At 39.0% G+C, this 19,128-nt stretch overlaps 1 protein-coding gene across 8 annotated transcripts in view; it reads right to left on the reverse strand.

Moving 5' to 3' along the window:
* Positions 1-872: 872 nt before the first annotated feature.
* Positions 873-19,128, reverse strand: part of zswim8 (zinc finger, SWIM-type containing 8) — a 71,237-nt gene continuing 52,981 nt past the window's right edge. For all 8 annotated transcript variants that reach the window (XM_056256315.1, XM_056256314.1, XM_056256312.1 and 5 more), the window contains 2 exons: positions 3,859-4,037; positions 873-1,544 (listed from right to left, as the gene is read on the reverse strand). In XM_056256315.1, coding sequence (XP_056112290.1) covers positions 1,341-1,544; positions 3,859-4,037 — 383 coding nt within the window. In that variant the 3' untranslated portion in view covers positions 873-1,340. The remainder of the gene's footprint in view (positions 1,545-3,858; positions 4,038-19,128) is intronic.

The following is a 19,128-nucleotide window of genomic DNA, read 5'->3' on the forward strand; positions in this document are numbered from 1 at the left end:
CTACATTTTTAATATTGCTTTGTTCCAATTTAGTTTTTCTCTTTTCCCCCATTTATTCTAAATTACATCCTCTTGCAATCAAAACAGTTTCATATTTATATGTATTTATATAGATTTTTTTTTTTGTTGTTTTTTTCCAACCAAGCTACACTTGAAGAATACAAAAATATCACAGTACATTTTCTACGCAGTTACTCTCTCCACTAGTGAGTTCCAAAGCTGGGGCCGATGCTGGAAACATGGGAATCTGGCAGTGACGTTTATTGACCACTCAATTACGCTAGGCCGAGGGGAGCAGTTAACCTGTTTTAAAATGAGAACAAAACTAGATTTTGTGGTTCGACTAAATCTTGAAATATGAAATTGCAAGGTCTATTAATGGTATGGGAAATTACTTGTCCAATAGCTGGATTTCGGATATAAAAGAAACCAATTTAAATGAAATTTAAACAGGAAGCCTGAATTGTTTTGGACTTAAGTCACCGCTGACATCTAGAATTAAAGCTGTGTAATCTGGTCCAGCCAGACTTCTCTGTTCCAGCACTCAAGCCACCAACATCTGACCGGAAAAAGGAACTCACAGATCAGTCAGTAATAACATTCTTCCATTCCTCATCCTGCTCTCTGCAGACACGCCATACTATACAAAATATTAAAAACAAAAGATAAAACAAAACACTGAAGAATCCTCACCCGTACTTTGATTATTGTTTCATAATAAATGTCTCTTTTATTCTTTTAACAAAGTTTTGTTTTATTTTCCTCATTTTTACACTGCCATCCACTATCCAACGTTGAAATCCTTAATGACCGGTGGAGGCTCTGTTCTCCAGGGTAGAGGAATGTTGCAGTATGAGTCTGACATTTAGTGGTTTTGTTCAAACTTGAACCAAACATCAACATAGCAAGTGAAAACCTTAGTCCCCTTATCAACCACCTAAATGAACTCAGGGGATCACAAAACATACTAATCAGTGAATGAAAGATGTTAGGACACAGATAAAACATAGATCGCCATTAAGTTACTTGACTGAACACACCAAAAAGTAACAAAAGAAAAAAGGGTCAGACACAACACTGGGATCAACAACTCGACGAAGGAGGGACCCACTGACTGAAGTAATTCACTTGCCCCAGTATCTCTGTACCACTTTCTCATGACTTCTGGGCCTGAAGGACTAAATTTTCAGTCATGTGAGTGGTCTTGTACAGGAAGTTGGCATGGCTACACTTCCTATCAAGGGGAACTGTGTGTCGGATTGAGCTGTGTCAGTGGTCTTTTTGGGGGGGGAAATCAGCAGGAGATTGGGTGTCTCGGTCCCCGCTGGTCTCTAGAGCAGTCATGGTGAGAAGGTGGCCATCTCCAACGAGATCCGCTGCCATAGTTCTTTTGTCTGTTTGCCCCTCTTCAGGTTCTGCAGCACATCGTTGAACTGCATCATGCCAACTGGTGTCAGGCAAAACGCCCCGCGGGCACTTCGGATGATGTTCACAAAGTCGTCATAGTCTGCGGGAGTCAGATGGATCAGCCGGTGGTGGATATACTGGAACAAAACATAATTAGAAATTTAAATGAGCAGGGAGGACATGAATTCTGTCCCAAGGTTATTTTATTTTTGCATTTTAATAGTATTTTTACTATTTTCAAATTTAATTTCAGTTTAGTTTTTTTTTGTTTCCAACAAAAGTTTTGTTAGTTATAGTTTAGTTTTTCTATTATTATGAAATGCAGTTAGCAAGCCTTATATAATGTCATCCGTTTCTAAATGTGAAACATACAAAGCTCCTAAGGGGACATAGTGATGAAAAAATATGAGATGGAAGAAGGAAAAATTATATGTTAATGCTTTTGCATGCACTCACAAAATGTTTGCATTCCCCCAAGAAACTGTGAATACATTTATAATTTTACAAAATACATTTTTATTCTTCAAAGAATCCTGAAAAAAAAAAAAAAAAAAAAAAATGTTTGCAGCTCAAGCAGTTTTCAACACTGATAGTAATAATAATAATAATATTAAATGTTTTTGCGAAAAGGTTTGCGTTAGTATGCAGTTTCTCAGGGGAACGCAAAAAGTTGAGATGGAAGGAAAAATTACATTTCAATGCTTTTGTGGTTCCCCAAAAAGTTGTGTTCTGTCGCAAAAGTTTCTTGGAGGAATGCAAAAGTTGAGAGCAAATCAAAGCACTGAAATATAATTTTTGCTCCTCTCTCATATTTCTTCTTTCACCATGTCCACTTAGGGGCCCTGAAGAATCAGGATATTCAACCAGGGAAAAAGGACAGGTTTTAAAAACAGCTTGTTCAATTTTGATTGAAACTTAAAGATTTATTTATTTTTCATTGGAATGATAATTGTAAAAACAAGGAGCTTGTAAGAGATCAGAGATGGATGAGAGCGAATTTAAAGGAAGATAACTCCAGATTAATAAATTAATATTGTAATATTATTTCAGTGTTTGTATTAGCTTGGAGGACAATCAAAAAGTTGCCTCTTTTTTTTTTTTACAAATAAAGGGAATAGATATAGTGTGCAGATTTCCTGTTTATACTCATGCATTGTTGCTAGGTGGATTGTTTGTTTTTTCAATGGTGTAATGGGCTATTTTTCCTAGCAGAAGCATCAAGCTATTCTACTAGATGAAATAATTCAACTAAATTTAAATCAATATTTCATGTTCATTTATTTATTTAGCAAGTAGATAAATACAAGAATATTTCAATAAATAAACTATAAACATAATGCTTCGTTTTGAGGGTTTTGAGTTTATTTTCTAGCTCTAAATGTGTTTACGTATCTTTCAACAGCATTTCATTACTGTCATGCCTTTTGATCTCCCTGTGGTTAAACATGTGCGACATGACAAATTCATAAATATTCCTGCTACTGGATGGCACTAACCTGAACCCGTTTTAATAAAATGTAAACAGGTTATGAAGCATCATGTCCCCGGATGTTTATTGGGACATGTAGCATATGGAGTGCATTTCCCACCAGCGATGTACGAAATGACTCAGTGACAGTCTGGGTAGGTTTCTGCTTGAGTACAGCCTCTCGGTCCCTCATCTTATTCTCCACGCATGGAGAGAGTGGATTAGAGCTGGCACGGTCTCCCTTTCACATTTACCCAACATTCATTTGCAAAGATTTACAGTGGCAGACATATGGTAGTGTCCCTTGATCTGGGCATTTTAAAATATAAGGCCATGAGAGCGCAATAGCCACTTACGTAGACAACCACGTTGTTTGCCCATGCAACAACTTGAAACCTCTTTGAAATGGCAAAATAAAGACTCTGAGCCTGCTAGCAGGTTACTGCAAGAGCATGTCTGTGTGTGAGAGGGAGAGATAGCATGGGTGCGCTGCTCCTCTAGGAAGCAGCTCTTGGCTTTGGGCTGTCACAGTGTGTTTGATGCTCTCTCATCAGTATGCTCCATCCCGTGAACAGACTCAGGCTTCCCTCTCTAGCTTTAACACTCCAGAATTGTTCATGCACAATTTATATTCAGTGTGGGCGACAATGCCATCACAATCCAGCCTTGGCGCCACTCGAATGCTCTAAAACCCTACTTAAATTCTCTACTTGAAACTAGAAACTAAGTCTAACTAATATAAAAACGAACTTTGAGATGGTTGCACCACATTCAATACAAATGTCAGCTGTAATGGATCAGCTTGTGTTGGAGTGTAATTTTAACCACTTCTGTCAGCGCAAGAATATAAGTTCCTGGATTATCATCATCATCATCAGGGTACAGACTTATTTCAAGATTTCATCCTATTAGGGATGTTATTAGTAATAATGTCAGTGTGATTAGTTCCCCAGGCTGAATCTTAGGGATTTGTGAATCTGTACCTGTAAGTAGGCCTGCTGGCAGCGCTGCACGAGCTGGTGGAAGGCAGGGGTGCGGAGGTGTGCGTGGATATGTGCAGGGTTTAACCTCTGCAGAGCCTCCATAATGATCTCCTGCAGGACAAACGGACTAAGAACACCTTTCGCTGCCCCCACACAAAACTGGTACACGTGGTTCACACCTGAGGAGAGAGGAAGAGGGAGGAGGATAAGGAAACATTCTGAAACTGAATGAATCTCTAATACATTGCATTTAAAAAAAATTAAATTGTCATCATTTACTCGCCCTCATGTCGTTCCAAACCTGTAAGACTTTCGTTCATCTTCAGAACACAAATTAAGATTTTTTTTATGAAATCCGAGAGATTTCTCTCCCTCTATTGACAGCTATGCAACTACCACTTTGACGCTTCAAAAAGTTCATAAACAGATCATAAAACTAACCCATAATAATTGAGTGGTTTAGTCCAAATTATCACAGAAATCTCCCAAATTATATAAAAAATATCTTCATTTCTGTACAGAAGATGATCAAAAAGGGATGATCTTGCAGGTTTGGAACAACATGAGGGTGAGTAAATGACAGAATTTTTTTGTTTGAATTAACCCTTTAAAGTGGCCCTATTAGGGGCCGTTCACATATCACTTCTAAAAACGCGCGGAAGGAGTTCCTTCTTTCCAAAGCGCTTGCGCCCCCGTTGCGTCTGTTGGTGCTATGCAACCACGAACTGCGATCTCCACAACGACGAAGTAGTTTCAGTAATGGATTTCCACCACCGAAAAACGCTTGTTGCAGCTCTGCTACAAGATTTATTTACAGAGAAAAAACAAAAACGTAGTGTTTGGGTGCACCCCATACTTCATGTTGACTGAGCTCTCAATGATGTTAGGGAAAGGGTGAAGTGCAGCTGATTGGTTGCTTCATCACATGACCTGCTGTGCGCTTGTGGCATTCTGACAAGTTGTCACTCTTAAATTTCGTTGCGCCTGTAAATCTCGAGCGCGTCACACCACGTACATTTGAAATAGCGAACTTGAGCGTGCAAAAGACGCGATATGTGAACGGCCCCTTATGCCATTTTAAAGGTTCCTAATTTTGGTTTTCATGCATCAAGATAAAAAAAAAACGTGAATTGTCTCATAATCAGTGTTGGGAAAGTTCACTTTCTACATGAACTAGTTCAAAGTTCAGTTCACACATTTTAAAATGAACTAGTTCAGTTCATAGTTCATACTTCAAAATTTTGAACTAAGTTCACAGTTCCAAAAAATGAACTAGTTCATAGTTCTTTTTTTCCATATGTTGCTGCGAGCTATTTATTTTGTTTTAAATTATTGCCACAGCCCATACAACCACAGACAGCAATTATTTTATCGGCGGGCAAAGTTTGCACAGAAATGTAAGATTTTTCCTCACTGACCTTGTCATAAAACTTGTTTAAATGATCATACAACGCCTCCTCGATGCTTTGTCGACCTCATGCTGCTTTTAGTTTTGATGACGCATGTGGCGGCCGCGGTGCAACACTGGTGGCTTGGGTTGCCAGATTGGGTGTTTTTTTCGCTACATATTAAGGCCCGTTTACGGTGTGTTTTAGCCGGGTTTTGGTCTGGAGGGCTCTATAGAAATCTGGCACCCTATTGAACTAAGTTACTGAGAGAGCGTGCGTTCACAGACACCAGAATGAACGAGTTCACAGTATCGTTCATCAGGCAGTAAATACAGTACGTTCAGTTCACGTTCGCCCAAAATATGAACGAGTTCATGAACTATCGTTCAATGAACGCGTTCAGGCACAACAGTGCTCATAATATACATTGCACATCACCTAATTTCAAAAAAAGTCTGAAAATGATTAGTTCGAAGATTCAAGGCTTGTTCGACTTCATGCAGCTCTGCGCAGACCGATCGGCGGCAGACTTGAAGCAGTGCATGCCGGTTAGAAATTTTGTCCGACTTGATACAACGCCGACGCCACGTGACTGTGACGTATGCCATCAAAGTACCGCGAGAGCGATTCGAGAGTAGCCGGAGAACTCAGCCAGCGCAGCTTCTGAAGAGCGGCTGCTCTGGGCTGCACGAGCTCTGATGACGACACAGCTGTTCCACGATTGGCCGGATTCACCGCATGACAACGATCACGTGCATTTCGTGTTTATTCGGAGGAATTATACAAATCAGTTTTTTTATAACAGTAAACACTCTTTTCATGTAGTCGCGATGTATTGTGTTATGTTTATCAAAATAAAACTGATTAAAAAACGTTGATTCCACTTCATTGATAGTAGCTGTAGGCTTATGTTGAACTTTATTCTTGTTCAAACAAACGCTGTATGAAGCAGTTCATAAAGTATTGAATGAAAATGGCTCTGAAACATCTGTGTATTTGGCAAATATCGCATTTATTTCACTTCAGCTGTGCTAAAGTATACAAACACCACGTGAGCGGTCACTACAGGAACCAGAAAGTGTCCGACTTCACGTCTCCATTTGCAGCTCCTCCCCGCGGCTACTCTCGCCGATCAGTTACATCCAGCCGCAGCCGATGTCGAACACACCTGCAGTCTCTCTAAACTCCTCCTTTCTGTGAGCCTAGTCTGCTTTGATTGGTCTAACGGCCCAGTCTGTTGTGATTGGTCTCTACCGCTTACAGCGCATGTTGGAAACCAAAACGCCTATTACCATATTTTAATTTCAGCTCCGGAGGCTTCTTCAGCACTTGTATACACAAGTAATACGAACTATGGCATTGGGTTTTCCATATCAATTCCAGCACGAGACCTCATTCTTTTGAAGTGCGTGCAAAATGGATTTGCAGCGCTGAAAACAGTCTCGACATGTTGACAACACAAGCCAAACTTTTCTAGGCCTCAGCTAAAACAACAGTGTTCGAGGTCGGATCAAAGTAGACCTTGTTTGTGGGCAGCCAATGAAGACCATAGGCTGGTATTATGCACATTTTTTTACATTGTTATGGATGATGTAATTGCTGACAACACATTTCAGGAGTTCAGATCAATGTCAATAACAACCATTTCAAACAACCATTTCAATAAGCCAACTTCATCGCACCTTTCTGGTTATGTCTAGCTCATCAGTGCATTGCTTTGCTTGTTCTGTTTTTTCCATAAAATAAAATCCAATGAGCCTACAAGTCCCAGACTGAATATGTTGGGATCACAGCTATAGCATCACAGCTCCATAAGTTATCAAAAAAGATAATTTGCATGAATAACTTATTTAATAAATCAAACCCAGATGGGAGGCTTTACAGAGGTCAAGTAATTTTTATTCTTTGTGTGGTGAAATTTAGTGAAATATCACCCACAAGTAAAACACAATCGGTAGAACTGTTAACGCAAACAACTTTGGAAGACTGCATCTTTAGATTATGTCCATAAATTGTGAGGAAAGCGGTTTTATAACTGAACTTATATTTTGTTGCATTTTTGTTGCATTATGTCTGCATTTCCTGTGCACCATTTCCTGGTCCCAAAGTTTTTACTATGAAGGGCCAAAAACTTGCATCATATATCTAACTATATAATAATAATAATCTCTACCTTTCAATGCAAAAATATGTTCAAACAAAAAGATACATTAGAAATAAAGATGTGCTTCAACTTAATTACACTAAGGCTTGTTATTCAGTTTTCTTAGAACTGTAAGCATTACCAAAAATATGCCATTGAATATTCTAATCAATTAACAGCCCTCTATTTTGACTTGCCAAGCTGCATTTCAAGTGTGCTCACATTTAGTATTAAAAAGTCCTTATAATTCAAAATTCCCTATAAATTAATAATTCCCTTTAGGCTAAATTGGCCTGTTTCCCTTACATCTATTGGTGGAGAATGTGGGCAGTTTAATCTAAATTGTAAGTGTATACTAAGTCATTTATCTTTTCCATTGTTGTGGATGATATAGATGTGACGTATGTAGCGCATGGCTTGATTGAATGTATGAATGAATGAATTAATGCAGAGAAAGCTGTTACTCTAATCTAGTCTGCCTCCCTATTTTTAAACTGCAGTAAATTAAGATCTGATCTTAATTTAAGATCTCACACTATACGATAAGGTAAGAATTGAGCATGTTCCTCAATTTCTAGAATGCCTTGTTTATAGCTAAACTGATGCCATTGCATGTTCAGTGTCATTCAAATAGCTATCAGTCACAGAGACCTGAACGAAATTAAGCTGCAGTAATAAAAATTCCTCTGTAAGGATGAATATTCTCCTCACAGAGCGGTAAGATTGAGTGTGTTCCTCGATCTATTTCTAAAGGCCTTATTTATTCATAGCAAGATTGTTTGTCAGTGCGTGTACCATTTCAATTAATGTGCTATATCCTCCCTGTGTTAAACAGCTAAATGCTTGCCTTTGTGAGAGCTTGTGCAACACTGCTTGTCCGAGTGTGATTTGAAGGGGAGTGATTTAAATCTTGATCAAGTAAAGCTTAACATTGCAACTGTGAATCAACAGTGAAGAAACCCTGTTGTTTTACTTGCCCAGAGAAACTTGCACAGAGAGACAATCCGCCGAGATCGCTGTTCCATCAATTACAGCGCAAAACTGTTGTTTGCTTAAAGGGTTAGTTCACCCAAAAATGACAATTCTGTCAGTAATTACTCACCCTCATGTTGTTCCAACCCCGTAAGACTTTCGTTCATCTTCGGAACAGAAATAAAGATATTTTGGATTAAATCTGAGAGCTGTCTCACTCCTCCATAGGCTTCTATTGTAATTGAAATTTGCCGGCCCAGAAAGTAAATAAAAACATTGTTAAAATAATCCAAGTGACTACAGTGGCTCAACCTTAAGTTTATCAAGCGACGAGAATACTTTTTGTGCGCAAAAAAAACAAAAATAACGACTTTATTCAACTATTTGTTTTCTTCTATGTGGGCCTCAAAGTGAGTTCACATAGTGTAACAGCGCAGCGCTACGTCAGAACGTGGGCTCACTATTGGCCGACGCTGGTCATGAGTGTGATGCTGGCCAATAGTGAGCCTACGTTTGCCGGGGACACTAGCGTTTGCTAGTTTGCCGGGGACACTTAACTACTAGATAAAACATTTTAAGACTGAACTGAACACACTTACAGACCGTTTCCAATGACTGGAGCAGATTTTAAACACCGACTGTAAACACCAACTATAAGCAACAGTTTCTGACACAGCGCATTTGGGCATGATCAGTCGTAAGTATCAAATTACATTCGTAATCGGCCTTACAGTCGTTAAAGGACAACTCCGGCGCAAAATGAACCTCGGGTGTAATAACACATTGGTACAGACTAAATCGTTCCCTGAGATTTGTTTTCATGATAATCGAATATAAAGAGTTTTATCTCTAAAAACAGTTTAGCTTATAACGCTAGTATATTGGCCATCGAGTAAGCAAAAAGAGATCGCTAGTTAATACCATTAACAAGGCTCCAATTAGCCCCACACTAACACGGCAGCATAATGAGTGTCCTTGCATGCAAACCGAAGCATTGAGAACTTTGTAAGTGTATAGACAGTTTAATAAGAAGATACTTTACACAGACAGTACAGTTAGCGCATACAGACAGCAGCCATCTTGGAAAACAGTCTCGATCAATCGAACCACGAAGGTGAGCGAACAGTACGTGTAGATATTGAAGATAAGATAAATTATATTTATTTTTTTATTTTCTCTGTTGCGTTCAGTGCTTCTCTTATGCGCTCAGTGCTTTCTTCCGGAAACAACGGACCATATGAGATTCCAAGTCACAGTTCAGCTCACGTATCACCGTGTTCATGGTTTGACTGATCGAGACTGTTTTCCAAGATGGCTGCTGTCTGTATGCGCTAACTGTACTGTCTGTGTAAAGTATCTTCTTATTAAACTGTCTATACACTTACACGAACACTTACCGTGTTCGTGGTTTGACTGATCGAGACTGTTTTCCAAGATGGCTGCTGTCTGTATGCGCTAACTGTACTGTCTGTGTAAAGTATCTTCTTATTAAACTGTCTATACACTTACAAAGTTCTCAATGCTTCGGTTTGCATGTAAGGACACTCATTATGCTGCCGTGTTAGTGTGGGGCTAATTTGAGCCTTGTTAATGGTATTAACTAGCGATCTCTTTTTGCTTACTCGATGCCCAATATACTAGCGTTATAAGCTAAACTGTTTTTAGAGATAAAACTCTTTACATTCGATTATCATGAAAACAAATCTCAGGGAACGATTTAGTCTGTACCAATGTGTTATTACACCCGAGGTTCATTTTGCACCGGAGTTGTCCTTTAAGTGTGTCCCTAGCTTTAACTGACTCGTCCGGGTGAACTGTGCACGTGCAGTGTATAGACGCCATATTATAAACAAACCTTACAGTGTTCCTAAGCTAACCGAAGCAGTTGTGTTTACATTGAAGTCATTTCAAGTTATCATTATTTCTAAATGTATCTTTTAGATCTAAATCACCTTAGGATGAATAAGTCTTGAACTTTGAAAGTTTAAGTAAACTTATTCTACCAAACTTTTTCCTATCACCCTATTAACATTTTTTTTTTAGATTCACAGTTAGTTCTGGCATTTAGAACTGTCATCTAGCTTTAGCATGTCATTAACTATTCTCTGAAGCAGGGGAGTCTTATGAGAAGCCAGGTTATCCCGGTATATTTTTCTGTTGATATGAAAAATCGTGTACATTTAGGAATATAGCAGGTGAATTATGTATATGATGTATATTACGATGTTGATTAACTATATGGCTTTCTCCACTGACATTAAGTTGTTCAAAGCATTTCTAAGGTTACTGATTTTTAGAGGGCAGACTGAGATGGTAAACGGGAACATGGTTTGTGTAACAATAGCAACACATTATTAGCTGTTTGATAACGTAGTCAAGCCAAAGGCTAATAATAGCAATTACCATTACGTGTCCGATGTTGTAGAGATAGATACATAAAACGCATTAACATTCTGATACATCGAATTTGTAGACGACTCAGTATAATTCACTCTTCCACTTCTTCTGAATCAGTTTCTGGTTCAAACATATATGGCTAAATAAAACCAGTACCACTTGCCATTGTGCAGCGTTTACTACAGTAAAGTTGACCGAGTGGATCTCTGAGCTGGTGTGAGTGAATTATTATTTTATAGGCATGAAGAAATGTTTTTCACAGGAAAAATGTTTAAATTTGTCATTTTGGTGATCGAAGATCTTTAACAGAGACAAATGTTGAGCATTCAAAAGCATCCCTGGTAAGTGGTCCAACTGAAGATGTTTGGTGTCAATCCAGATCACATCACTAGCCAACCTGTCTACACTGAGGCCAAGACTTAGTCATCACCACACTTCACTAGTGTACAATCACTGAAACAACACTTAGCTGTTCCCCTGCCTAAGGGGAAGATGTGGATGTCTAGCTCAGAAGCATTACAGACTGCCTCAGACAAAAGACAATTGAACTGTTATTATTTTTAATAATAATCATAATTTTGAGAAGATTCCTGACACATGATTCAAGCCAGAACCACAACCATGTGGAGCTAGTCAAGAACACCAGTTATCTAAGCCATGCCTTCCCAGCGCAGCTGAAATTAAGCAACAAGCATATCACCCACCTTCAAGAGGAGCTGACATGTGCCAAGAGCCGCATAGACAAGCTGCAAGCAAGAAATGAAACTCCAGGACGACTTCAAGCATCAGATCACTGAGTTCCTGAGAGAGCTGATGCACACTCAACGCTGCACAGACTAGCTTGAAATGCCCGACAAAGTGGAGCAAGAAACAAGTTTTGAAGTTTCAAGAAGCTCTTACAGTCGCTGAACGTGACAAACAAGAATTCAAGACTGTCCAGAAGCACCTGGTAAACCAACTCCAGTCTGCTGAATGAAAGCCAAAGCTGATGTTAAAGACAAGAACTCTAAAATCAATGCTCTGGAAGACCCCCTGGAAAGGTACTAGGGGTAGGGCTGCACAATTATGGCCAAAATGATAATCACAATCATTATTTTGATCAATATCGAGATCACGATTAATTATCCCGATTATTTGTTGATTTTAGCCAAAACAAATTTTGTCGTCACATAGGCTAATTATAACTGCTTTCACATCCATATTGTACTACATTCCTGCTAATGTACAAATATGTGCATCAAAATAAAATAGGTCCTCTTATTCACCAAAATTCAGTGCATCTCCTTAAAGAATAAATAAAAATAAATAAAACAATAAATAAAATGTAGCAAAACTTCAACAGGGCACTATTTTCCATTTTAGCCTACATTGTGTAAATATATTTTAGGAAGCAAAATATAAACTTGAATTGTACCTGCATAATGGATATGAATAAAAGTCAAAATATACAATCAATAAAAAACAAATATTCCATAACAGAATGTAACCCAAATGAGAACATTTCAAGGCAGAACTATGCACTATGGGAGCCATTGTTATTTGATGCTTAAGAAACGTAAAACCTGGTTGTGGTACAGAGTCAGTGATTAGTTGTGAAATCTTACTGCATAAATTGAATCTTATTTAATCCTCCATATGAAAGTTTATGTGCTCAAATTATTTCTATTTATTAAACAATAGTTCAAAACATGACGTTTGTAGTACTGATTATTGGAGTCCATTAAATCGAACTTCCATGCCTCTTATATAGTAATTATATATTACTATGTATGTAGTAGGCCATGTACCAATTTACTAATGCTCAGACACACTCAGTTTCTCTCGTGCACTGTCGTGCGCAGACACACTCTGTCTCTCTCGCAGAGTTCGCTTCGCTTTTGTCCAATCCGGCGCCTCATAGTCTACATCTAGAAACTAAGCTGCGCGGTGCAGGGAACAACTCTGATTGGCTCATGGACGCATGTGATCAGACAGTGGTTTACGGAGCGCTAGATTGGCTTTGCAAAAAACAACTTTGATACGGAGCGTTCTGTTAATTGTGCAGCCCTAACTAGGGGTGCAACGGATCGCAGTTGATCCGGGATCCGTACGGACCACTCCCCACGGTTCGGGACGCATGTGATTCACGGATTAATGGCTAAATTTAACCATCATAGAGTGAAAGTTTATAATTTGGAAGCGTTTTGTATTGCCAATTTACACATTCAAACAATTTTAAACACGGAAGAAGAGGCAAAAATCGGGATCGCATATATAGTAATTATTGCAAATCGCAGAGAGGCGTGTTTCAGATTTTCAGAACACCGAATTGATTCCTCTTTCGTGTTTCCTTGCCCTTGAACGGACACATACACACAAAATTATGTCTAAACACCCGTCTCGGTAAGTATTCTCTCGGATATGTCATAAGTGAACAGTTGAGAAAGAAACAGGATGTTTGTCCGTTTTTTTTTCAGTCTGTGCATTCTGTCTTAAAGTGACAGCAAACACCTAATATTCCTACTGTTGTCTCGGTGTCATTAATGTCATTAAAACAACAAAATACAGCTTTAACAAAGATTAAACTATTTAATTTAAATGCCACTGCCACTGTTCCGCTTAATCTGAAAGTATTAACCCCATAACCCCAATCCTTAAGAAGCCAGGCCTCGACAACGCCACTCACAGCAATTATAGACCAATATCAAATCTCGCTTTCGTTGGCAAGCTACTTGAGAAGGTAGTTGTGGCACAACTGCAATCACACTTAGACAAACATAATCTCTTTGAACCCCTTCAATCTGGTTTCCGTAAATATCACAGCACAGAAACAGCTCTTCTAAAAGTACTAAATGACCTCCTCCTGGCTTCTGATTCAGGTGCACATAGTATCCTGGTTCTCCTTGACCTCAGTGCAGCATTTGACACTGTGTGCCACTCTACACTTCTCACGATTGTCTGCAATAGGCATCGCGGGTGCGGCACTTCAGTGGCTGACCTCGTATCTATTTGATAGACAACAATTTGTTAAGATAGGTAACAATCGCTCACGCTCTGTTCCTGTTTCTCATGGTGTGCCCCAAGGCTCTGTACTTGGCCCGGTTCTATTTCTAATCTACTTGCTACCGTTAGACCAGATCATCAGACAGCATGGTCTCAATTTTCATAGCTATGCTGATGATATTCAAATCTACTTCACGATCAATCCGAACTCATCTTTTCCACCCTCTTCAGTTATCTCCTGCCTTCACGAACTTAAAACATGGATGTCCTCTAACTTTTTACAGCTTAATGCTGGTAAAACCGAAATCCTGTTGATTAACCCTAGATCACAGAGCTCACCCAGACATGACATTTTTATTGATATAGATGGTATTGAGATTAGGCCTTCAAAAACTGTACGGAATCTGGGAGTTTTGTTCGACCCCACGCTCTGCTTTCACTCACACATTAGTCAGACTGTCAAATCATGCTTTTTTCACCTGCGGAATATTGTTCGTATTCGCCCCTCTCTTACCTTTATAGATGCGGAAACTGTTATTCATGCTTTTATCACTTCCAGATTGGACTTCTGTCATTCATTATACAGCGGATTACCCACCAAGCAATACACCGCCTTCAAATGGTTCAAAACTCTGCTGCACGTGCCCTCACATAAAATAAAAAATCTGCCCACATCACTCCTATCCTTCACCAACTGCAATGGCTTTAGAGCTGTCGCGATAACCGCAATATTGCGGTACCGCGCTACTGACAGGCCAACCGCAGAGGAATGCAAGTAACCGCAGCAACCGCCAAACTGCGTTTTCTTTTTTCATAAGGCCACCCTTCGTAGTTCGTACCATGTGTATTGAATGTTAAATAAGTTAATAATGATAACAAGACTGTTTATCATGGTGATTTGTACAGAGGCTTCGTGGATTTGGACTTAAGCCTAAACAGACAGAATGAGATCGCCTGAGCGCGTGCGATTACCTGCGACTGTCTTTGAAGTCAAATCATGTATATTTGTGAAAAGGTTGCCGTTTCCAAGGAAAGCGAAATATTTGTCGTATCATCCTTTTAACGTGTAAGGGTATTTACCATGAGCGCTGGCCAGCATTACACAGCGCGAGGAAGCCGTGGGGGGGAAAGCAGCGAGTCACGCATTGGTCTCTATTAAGTGAAGCATTGCTTCAGCTTTGCCCAAAAGTGAAGCAATGCTGGCCAGCTGAGCCTTGAAAAGTGGAGCTCAAAGTTAAAAAAAATAATTAACGCCTTGTTTCATTACATCTATCATTTAAGGAATCAGCTTTTTTTAACGTTTTCGTTGAATGAACGGTTTAATGGCTCACTCAGTCTATGACTCAAAGACAGTCCGTTGGCATAACAATGTAACTGCGCGCTGAGTGACAGTCTTTCAATGCGCAGAGACGCTGTTTAGTTTCGGTTACATTGGTTACATTGTTTTTGTGTATGCTGACCACATCATAACACGTATTTATAGCAACAAATAAATATAAATAAATAAATGGTGGTAATACCGCATATCGCGCTATTGAGCCACTCAAAATTACCGCAAGGGAAATTCCTTCACCGCGACAGCCCTAACTGGCTTCCTGTCATAAACCGCATCCAATTTAAACTGTTAGTTCTAGTATATAAAGCTGTACACGGCCCGGCACCCAAATACCTTGTTGATTTGGTACAGCCATATGTTTCAACTCGGGCCCTTAGGTCTAGCACTGAAAACCTACTCGTGGTACCCTGGGTCAGACTCTCCACGGTGGGCGGTAGGGCTTTTAGTGTTGTTGGCCCTAAGCTGTGGAATAACCTGCCCCCAAATCTTCGTGCGACCGACAACATCCGGACCTTCAAAAAACAACTTAAAACTCATATCTTCAAGCTTGCCAAATAAATCAGTATCCTCATCACTGCTTTCTCTGTTCTTCACTTTTCCAGCTCTATTTGCTACATTCTTCGCCGTAATTGTATATTTTGATAAATAATACAATATGTCTTTCTTTGATTCATGTCAATCAGTGTATGCTTGTTTCCATCTGTTTTGTCTCTCATAAGCAGATGGCCTTTGTATTTGTTTGCTTGTTGTTTGTTTGCTATTTGTATTACATTGTGAAGAGACCTTGGGTTCTTGAAAGGCGCTATAGAAAATAAACATAATATTATTATTAATTTCTACAGTGAACAAAAAGTGTTATTTTACATTTAGGCTTAATTATTAATTTCTGTACCTGAATACTATTCTTAGACTTTGTCTTTGTTATTTAGTATTCATCTCTGCTTGTAATTTTGGTATTTGTTCTTATTTTATTACTGACTGCGGACTTGTTTTTAATAATGTTTGAACTTCATCAGTTAGGCTAGAAGTTTTTTTGATGTGGTATCGAAGAACTTCAAGTGAGCTTTAAGTAATAAATGAAAAGCAAAGTTACATTGATTGATACGTTGATGTTCTCTTTGTTTTCTGTTGTCTTATTTACACTAAATGGATAGTTCCCCCCAAAATGAAAAGTGGCAGCATGTTTACTATTAGGCTACTGTCGCTTTAAGACCTGGACACATCTAATATACAGGAATGACACGCACTCGATTTTCTCTCAAATGTTTGCTTTCACTTTAGACATAACCAACTGTGTTTATGTAAATCTTGTGTGTGCGCAATAAGACTCGAAAGATAACTTAGTCCAGTAACCAGGCGCTGTTTGACAGGCTTTTAGTGCCTGTGCGCTTCGGGTGTATGCATTCAGAAAAGCACATGTTAGAACAGCGCATCAGAACGCGAATGAAATGTTTATCCGGCAAAGCACATGCAAATAATGAACTTTTGTGAATTGCGGTGTCCCATGAGTGTCACTCTACCTCTGCGTTAACAAGTGATGTGAATGTATGTTGCGTCGTGAGATGGAGGCACCAGAACTGCAACTGATAGAATGCACTGTAGCACGATACTACGATATTTTTTCAAAAGCAAATCGTGGAGACATTTTAATCGCCCACGATCAAAAATCGTGATATCGCACACCCCTAGTCCACAGACAACCTGTACATACTAAGTCAAACTATCAGCTACTAAGCGAGACACTGCTTAAAGAGTTTACAGGCATGGAGTCTAAAAATGTACTGTTAACTGTCTAAAAAAAAAAAAAAAAAAAAAGGTCGACAAGAAACTCACATTCTCCATCTTTATTAGTTATGGTCTTTTTTTAACAGTTTTGTCTTGCGTAACTAAATTGAACAGTTAAACAAAGAAGGTAAACTGTATACGAAAGAGTATCATAGCGTTTGCTTTTACAGATATTATTAGTAACAGAAAGGCAAACACTATTCATACGTTCTCATTTACCTTCAGCATTCAGCAAATGTGAATTTATATAATTTAAACAAATCTTTGAATATCTAATAAACATTTAATTTCACAAACCTTGCAGGCTTATTGGAATTTAGTAGTCAGATCTTCTGAAGTGCACATTTGTAGCCTGCCCGTTTGAATTGAATGCGGACAGGAGAGTTCAGCTTCACTGGAGACGCACGCACAAACTGTGAACCCTTGATTTCAAACTATGCTGCGCTATATTTAGTAGCCCGCTATGCCATATTCATGTCATTTTCACTCTGCTGTATGTAATATTAGTGATACCTTGTCTATATGAAAATAATATGATTGTGCACAAACTTAGATTACCGAGTGCCCTATTAGTTACAGTGTTTCCTTTTTATAAAAAAAAATTCAAAATGTCTTTATTTGTGAAAAATACTGTAATATGATTGCAGAATCAAGAAGTTGCAATTTAAAGTCTGTTTAATTTAGAGAATTATATATTTTTAATTCAATTTCAAATTATGCATTTAAATATGAATTAAAATATATAGGCTTTATATATAAACCAGGACCCCGCAAAGCGTATCTTAGAGAGTGCAAATTAGTGCCTGCCTGGCGGAAAAAATACGTTTTAAACGTGCTCATATTTGAGAGAATGTAGTTAATATTTACGTTATTAATGATTTATCATATCCATCCATGACCCACCTGCAATTAATCAGAATATGTTTTTATAACTTGACCCGCCCGATCTGCGGATTATCCGCAGCTCCCGCGGATTTAACCGCGATCCGCGCATCAGTAATACCATGCTCTTTAAATAATCAGCATCGGCCATTAAAAAACTAATATCGGTCAACCACTAGTTTAATGACTATATTGACAACTGATTGTTTAATGCAGTACTGTGTTTTAAATTGTGCAAATAGATAAGTCCATATGCTTGTTCCAGTCTGGATATTCTCGATAGTATATCTCAAAATTGGGAAGATCGCGATTCAAATCATAGATTGTGATTGTTTGTTATAAGATCATGATATTAAATTTGGGGAAGATCGCCCACCCCTACACCTACCACACCAACTGCTGGGAAAAGTCAGGGGACGAGCCATACTTCAAGAAACCCAAAAGACAACTGGAAAAACCTAGCTGGACATCCAAAGGCGATCAACCAATGCATTCAAAAGCATCCAATGTGGGTAATCGATGACGAAACCTACCTAGACACCATTCAGTTAAGCACAGCACTGATGCCCAAGAACAAGAAAATATATAATAAAAGACATGGAACCACTAATGAGGCAACTGAAAGTTTTAAATCAAAAACAAGCTAAACATGGATGAGCACAAAGATGAGTAATGCTCGTTATGACTAGCGATGGAACGGCCAATGATCATCTGGTAAACCTTCATAATGAAGATGATTGTTTCACCTGTTCTACAACAACACATAACAAAGGTGTCTCTCACAGCCAACCACCAACGAAAACCCAGAGGTACCAGAGAAACCCATCCTGGTCACGCATCACTCACAAAGAAACCACTAAATGAGCCCCAAACTCAAGAACCATGTTTATGCAACAGTAACCACAATAAGAACAGAAGGTCAGAAAGTCTGCCACCACCAGAAGGCATCAGAAGAGGAATGCTATGTAGGAGACAAAGTTTTGCACTACAGCTCTACACAGCCATGCCAAAATACCCCCCACTGTCTGCCAAATAACTTCCTGCCTTACAGGACTGACTCCCGTCAGATCATGGATGATCCCTTGTTCAAGGCAAAGATGAAAAAAACCCATCGAAACTAAACCGGGAATCACATGGGTCAAACCTTCAAGAAAAGTGGGGATCAACACAGACTGAAACAGATCTGACCATACATCCATCAGATCATGGATGATCCCTTGTCCAAGGCAAAGATGCAAAAAGTCAAATCGAAACTCACCTGGGAATAAACATGGGTCAAACCTACAAGAAAAGTGGGGATCAACACAGACTGAAACAGATCCTACACTACACTACACTACACTACACTACACTACACTACACTACACTACACTACACTACACTAC

This window comes from Rhinichthys klamathensis, unplaced genomic scaffold, assembly GCF_029890125.1.
Source record: "Rhinichthys klamathensis goyatoka isolate OS25496 unplaced genomic scaffold, OSU_Roscu_1.1 h1tg000126l_1, whole genome shotgun sequence".
NCBI lineage: Eukaryota > Metazoa > Chordata > Actinopteri > Cypriniformes > Leuciscidae > Rhinichthys > Rhinichthys klamathensis.